Source organism: Pteropus alecto, unplaced genomic scaffold, assembly GCF_000325575.1.
Source record: "Pteropus alecto unplaced genomic scaffold, ASM32557v1 scaffold40, whole genome shotgun sequence".
NCBI classification, from domain to species: domain Eukaryota; kingdom Metazoa; phylum Chordata; class Mammalia; order Chiroptera; family Pteropodidae; genus Pteropus; species Pteropus alecto.
In genome coordinates this window covers 19,727,782-19,734,393 of record NW_006431919.1, presented here as the reverse complement: position 1 = coordinate 19,734,393, position 6,612 = coordinate 19,727,782, and the positions used below count along the sequence as shown (strand labels likewise).

The window sequence follows — 6,612 nt, the reverse complement described above, 5'->3', positions numbered from 1 at the left end:
AAAACTGTGCGTGACCCAGGCCTGGGACAGACAGGACCCCGGAGGTGAGCCTGACAAAGCCTGTGACTCTTCCAAAGCCGACCAGAGCATTTGGTCAATTCGTGGCAGAGAGTAGTGAATGGTCACCAAGTTCACTCTCAAACCACAACTACGTGTTGTGTCACCTGCACTCAGGACCACTGGTCGCTGCTGCCGTCAGGGGCTGGTTTTCCTCCTTTGTGTAGTTCACAGACTCTCTGAGAGAAGGATCTCTCTAAACATCCACCCGCCATCCCTCTGCCTACCCGCCCACGCATCCACCCACGCATCCACCCACGCACCCACCACCCAGGCATCCACCCACGCACTCACCACCCACGCACTCACCACCCACGCACTCACCACCCACCACCCACGCATCCACCCACGCACTCCCCACCCACATCCAACCACCACCCACGCACTCACCGCCCACGCACTCACCACCCTCCCTCCCGCAGCACTGCCAGAGACTGCTGTGCAGGAGATGCCACAAGGGAGCTCGGGATCTGTCCGAGGCAACGCGCTCACGGCATCTGAGCCCAGGGGAGGCACTGATCATGCTCTGGGCGCTTAGAGGAGGGACAGGCCAGGACCAGGCGCGGGGTAGGAGGTCAGAGGCTTCTGGGAGGAGCAGGACCCGGCAGGTCCACAGGACATCGGGATTCATAGGAGGGACGACTGTGGGGCCCGGGTAACCTGCCGCCAGCTCAGGCTAACCCCAGCTGCGGGGACGGGGGCGAGACAGAGGTCCCGGGGCCAGCCCTCCGCTTTCCCCCACCCCTGGGAGAACATCGCAGGGCCGACTGCTCTGCCCTGCGCCTGCCTGTGGCCAGCCCCCCACAGCCACCTCCTGTGCAAAGTACAGGGGGGCACAGGCCTTACCTTTCCCTGCAGAGACACAGCCCACAAGGACAGGTGGCCCACGGGCTCATCGGTTATTTCCCATCCCCCCACAGAGAGGTCGTTGAAGGGGTCAGGCAGTTGCTTGGGGTCATCCTTCTGAGGGATCTGGAACAAAGTGGTACAAGGCAGAGGCCGTCAGTCCCTGTGGGCACCTGGGCCAGTAGATGGCACTGTGTCCCCTCCTGGCGGATAGTGGAGCTATGCCCCTGCGCACCAACCCTCCTAGCAGACAGGCGGCCATGCCCCACCGCAGTGCCCACTCCGGCCCTCAGCATGCTGCCTTCCGTCCTCCAGCCCCGAGCACACCTGTCTGACTTCACGGAGCAGGAACATCAGGACAGAGGGCTCCCAGCCTTGGGTTCCCGCTCCCCTGTCCTCCCTCTAACGGCCGCCAGGCCTGAGCTGCTGTCCCCGAGTGGCAGCAGCTGCTCTGGCACGGAGGGTCCTGGCTGTGCGCTCTGCAGTTACCTGACCGCTCCACTCCACCCCCACCTGGGAGAGGGCCCACCACAGGGCGTGGCCCTGCCCTGTAGGCCATCTGGGATACTGGCCATCCACGCTCTCCCCTCCCGGCTGCTCCCAGCCCGAGGAGCAGGCAGGCTGGTCTGGCAGACCCACCTCGCAGAGAGGACTGGTGAGGGCCTGGGGCCTCCCTCTCGTTAAAGCCCACACAGGACACCAGTACGGTCTGGGTCATGGTCATGGGAGCCAGAGTGGCTCCCACCAGGGTGACAGAGGCAAGGCCTGAGCCTCAGTCTGGGTCAGGGCAGCCCAGAGACCAGGGTCAGGACAAGTCCTGAGCTGTCCTGGTCTGGCTCCCCCGGTGGCAGCCTCCCAGATGAAGGGACATGCAATGCCGTGGCGCTCCCAAGAGACAAGTCAAAGGTCCCAAGGGACAGGTCAAAGTTCCCAGCGTAGTGGTGGCGCCCTGTGCACAGGCGGGGAGGGCAGAAGCAAGGGCCGTGTGCCGTGCGCCCCCCCCGCCCCGACAGTGGGACTCCTGTCTGGACCCTGGCCCGCCCCGGCCACGCGCGGGCTCCGCGACCTGGGCCCAGGTGTCCCGGGACTTGTATCTCCTGTACCGGAGCCACCGCCGCCGCCGCACGCAGGAATTCCACTTTTTGTCTCTCGTGTAGGTGGCCGGGAAGTCGATGGCGTATGTCCACCCCTGAAACGCCAAGCGGGGCTCTATGAGGCTCTGGGGAAGGCGGGGAGCAGGGTGGAGAGAGCGAGCACCACTGATCCCCACCGATCCTGTGCAGAAAGTGGGGAGCACATAGGGCACAGGCTAGGGTCGATCCCAGGGGATGCTGGGGACAGCACGGAGGGGCGGGCCAAGCCTAAAGCATCCCCCACCGTGGGGGAGCCAGGGCAGGAAGCGAGTCCACCTACCCCCTTCTCGGTGGGCTCCCCTCCGAAGTTCTCGTCCACGTGCCAGTCGGATTCCCACTCCCAGTGCGGGGAGGGCAGCGCCACCCCGTCCAGCGGCCGGGGCTGGAGCCCGCTCACGTCGCTCCACGGCCAGCGGTCACTTGGCAGGAGCTTCTCGCAGAAGCCGCCCACGGGGTTCCAGCGCTGAGGGCCGAGGGCAGGCATGGGCTTCGGGCGAGCAGCTGGCCTGGGGCAGCCGGGCCCCTGCCAGCACATGATCACGGCCCCAAAGGGCAGAGAAACTGCCACCTGACCCAGCGCCCCGAGGGGCAAGCAGTGGAGGGCACACCCATCCTGGGCCCCTGGAAACCGCCGGGAGCCCAGCCTGTGTGGACCTGGCCAGCCCGCCTTGGTGAGGACACAACAGGGGCTCTGGGCCCAGACACTGGACACTATGCAACGTGGATCCTGGCAGATGGTGGGACTCGGCCAGGGCTCTGGGGCACAAGGGCTCTACTTCCAGCCAACCCACCCACCAGCAACCCAAACACAGGGCAGCCCACCTGATTCTCATAGGCCTCCTCCTGCCAGCGGATGGGGACGTCGCTGGCACGCACGTACACGTAGACCTGGTTGTCGCAGGCGAGGCCCCAGCAGCACTGTGTGGCCGCGCTGACCCTCTTGAACTCCAGCTGGGTGTCCCTGCAGAGCTCCCAGGACTGCCCCGCTGTGGAGAGCATGTGCACCCTCCCGAAGAGATCCACCGCCCACAGCGCGGAGCTGGGCATGGCGGTGGCAGCTGCGGGGAAGCCGGTGGCAGAAGGCAAGGGTCAGCGTTCCTAGCCAGCACCAGGCTCCCAGCCCCAGCGGACTGCCAGGCGAGGCAGGGCCCAGGCACCCCCTGAGACCGTCTCAGGCCACAGACAGCAGATGAGTGCTCACCCCGCAAATCGGAGGCAGGGCCCCGTTTCCACTCTAGGGCCCGTTTTTGTTCTTTGCCTTCCTGTCCCTCTGATTATGGGGGTTTCTTTTAAACATATAAAAAAGTACAGAGGAGAAAAAAATGTAACATCCAAGTACTTCCCTCCCCCAGTTTAATGACTGTTATTATTTGGTCATATTTCACGTCAAAAGAATAAATGAAAAGTCACATATTTAGTCGAATCTCAAACATACACACATCCTGCTGCCTCCACGGGAGGCCTCTGCCCCACGGTGGGCAGGGCCCCTCCCTCATGCCGGTCCCATGGGACCCTCCTACACGGGTTTGACAGGGGCGTCCACACGGGCCTGGCAGCCCCGCCACAGCCCTGCGTGGTCCCGTGGGAGCCGGCGGCAAGGGCGGGGGGGTCCTGTCCTCACCCCCTAGTGCGAGCACCTGCTTCTCTTCTGCGTCCTTTTCCTCCCGCCATTCCCTGTTCCTACTCCCATCTCTCTCCTCTTCCTCCCTGCTTGGTGCGGCGGCCAAGGCGGTCGCTGCACCCTACACTGACGCTCCCCATCCCGGGCTGCTGGGGCTGCTGCCCCCCGGCGCGTAACCCCTGAGCCCTGGCTTCTGGTAGGGTCGAGCATCCCACCATGACGAGGCCACATGGCTGGACCCACGACAGCCAAACCGAGCAGCTGGCCGAGGGCAGCAGGGGGAACGGCAGCGAGCAGCTCTGCCTGACAGGGCGGCTCCCACTTCCCAGACCGAGCACCGCCCAAGGGCCAGGATGGAGGGAGGAGCCTAAAGGTGAGGACACAAGGGCTCTGCTTTGGAGACGCGGTCTGGACACCCTGGACACCGGGAGGCTGGGGCCAGGCCGCCCCTGCGTAGCCAGAGGCACGTGGGCACTTCAGAAAGTCCGGCGGCTGGACTGGCAACACGAGATGCAATGCGTTGGAAAGCAGGAGCACCTGCCACGGGCAAGTGGGCAACTTTGGAACAACATGTCTTAAAAACACCAGGGAGAAAGAGTGCGGGTTGGAAAGGAAGTGACAGAATAGGGAACAGGAGCCAAGCTTTGGGAAACCTCAGACAGGAAGTGGAGTGAGGCGACAGGAGGGAGCCTGACTAGCAGAGCGAACCCCAGGGTAATGGCCGAAGAACCCCCATCTCGCCACTCAGGGCGCCAGCGCCCAGTCGAACACACGGGACGCCAGCCTTCTGGAGCCATTTGGAAATGAAGCCTTGAGGCCGGGTGCCTGAGCCGGGGCGTCTAGAGGAGCTGTGGCAATCCTCAGATCGCCCTTCCCTCCTCCCTGCTCAGGCCGGAGGGTCCACTATCCCCCTGTGGCATCTCTGCTGTGACTAAGAGCACCCAGAGCCACCCTGGACCCAGACTGTTGGAATTCCGGTCCTGGCTCCACCTCTTTCTAGCACCACCAAAAGGCGACTACTCTCTGTGCCTTCTGTAAAAGGCAGAAAGAAATCGTGACCTACTTACGTCGCTATTGTGAGCATTAAGTGAGATAATACAGCTTATACTAAACAGTGCTCAGTGTCCAGCAAGCACTCAGTGAGTGTCATTTTCTTACTTGGTATTTGCTTCCACAAACTGCCACTTATCTTCCATCTCTTCCAAACAAAACCAAAAGTCAAGTCCCTTCTGGTCAGTCTGAGTCTTCAGCCTCTTCATTTTCTCAGTACCTAACAGTGCTCTGCGCATCCTGGGTGTTCACCCAAAGCTCCAGATACTCACCACACCTCCATCCGCCACGCTGCCAACTCCCTGAACTACGGTGGAAATACCGCTCCAGGGAAGCCAAATAATCATTAATTACTTAAGGTTAGAAGTCAGGTCATAATAGGCGGGTAGGTATGCGATAAAGCAAATACAGTAAAACGTCAATAGTAGAATCTAAGTGTTGGGTATGTGGGTGTTTCCTGTATAATTCTTTCAACTTGGCTGTATATTTGAAAATCCTCATCATAAATTGTTGGGGGAAAGGTACGTTTTTTTTTTTTTGGAGGAAACGTTGGTTTCTACAGCGTTGTTTTAATATAAATCCAGTCTTTAAAGATGTCTCTTAGCTCACAGTTCACTGGACATGTAACCAAGTAAGTCAGGCTGTCTGCAGGTTAAGCTCGATGAATGGTGACTTTCACTTGTATTTGATACACTTTCCTTCAGAGAAATGACTAAGCAGTAATTTCCACATAGACATAATTGAACCTTGGCACCTAATGGAAGACTACTGCAGGGAAAGGATGGGGTGAGGGGGTGTTTGCAAACTCCCTTCAGAGTGGAACCCCGACTCTAGTCAATTCCCGACTAAAGGGGACACCAGGTGAACGCCCTACGGCGGTTGTATCTCCTTTCCACCCGTCAGGATGCAGCCCCAACTCCTCACAGGCCATTTCCCGGCTGGGAGGCAATTAGGTAGCCTGTCAGGGAGACTGGGTCATCCGGTCAAAGGACTGTTGAAAGGCGGGTTGGAGCACTGAGTCTCGTGATTCTGGGATCCTGGCATTGCTTTGTTTTGCTGGGGTGAACGGATGTGTGTGTGTGTGTGTGGGGGGGGGCGGCATCTTCCAGGAAAGCAACCTCAGATTCACCAAGGACCTCTGCATCATGAATCCCAGCTGGACCTTCAGCCATTCTGCTCACCACCCTCAGAGCCATCTGCCCTCCTCAGCGCGTTTATTAACCGATCCCTTCGTAGACCAAAGGTGCCGAAGGGAGGTGGGGGTGGGGGGTACAGGGAGGGACTCAGTCCTGAGAAAGCTCCGGAAGCATCTACTTCCCGGAGTCCGCTTTAGGATCCCGAGAGGCTTCCTGCTGGTTTGTTTCTTACGCCCTCGCCACGCCCACCCGCTTCCGAAAGAGAGTCCTGGCGACTAAGGTCCCTACTGCTGGAAGGCGACATCGGGGTCCACAGAGGCGGGAGACAGCAACACGGCATGCACGGTACAGTCCTTCCTGCAAAGGGGGCCCGCCCGGCGCCCCGGGCAGGGGGCGCGCTGAGCCCGCCCCGTGGACAGGTCCATTCCAGGGCCATGCACAGGGCCATCCTCTGGTAACCACTAGTCCATCCACGACAGCTGGGCCCCCCGCCCGGCCACCAGCAGCACAGTCGGAGCTCCCGGCCCTGACTGACCATCTGCCCGCGCTAAGCCCACGACAAGCAGATTTTCTCCGACCCGCTGCCCGGGGGAGTGACAGGCGGGTGCCTCCCCGCGCGGTCCTCGGAACCCGCCGCGCCCCGGCACCCCTCTTCCCACGTCCGTCCCCTGGCAGCTGCGTGCTGGGGGACGCGGCAGCGCCCGGCCCGGGGGCAGGAAAGAGCGCGAGCGCCGCGCGTCCCTCCCCGCCCGGCGCGGGCGGCGGCGGA

At 61.4% G+C, this 6,612-nt stretch overlaps 1 protein-coding gene across 1 annotated transcript in view; it reads right to left on the bottom strand.

The window, feature by feature from the left end:
- Nucleotides 1-6,167, bottom strand: part of TECPR1 (tectonin beta-propeller repeat containing 1) — a 23,610-nt gene extending 17,443 nt beyond the window's left edge. The window contains exons 1-5 of the mRNA XM_025043168.1: nt 3,238-6,167; nt 2,859-3,094; nt 2,317-2,499; nt 1,970-2,092; nt 718-1,029 (exon numbers count right to left, since the gene is read on the bottom strand). Of these exons, the coding sequence (XP_024898936.1) occupies nt 718-1,029; nt 1,970-2,092; nt 2,317-2,499; nt 2,859-3,083 (843 nt within the window). The 5' untranslated portion in view covers nt 3,084-3,094; nt 3,238-6,167. The remainder of the gene's footprint in view (nt 1-717; nt 1,030-1,969; nt 2,093-2,316; nt 2,500-2,858; nt 3,095-3,237) is intronic.
- Nucleotides 6,168-6,612: the final 445 nt, after the last annotated feature.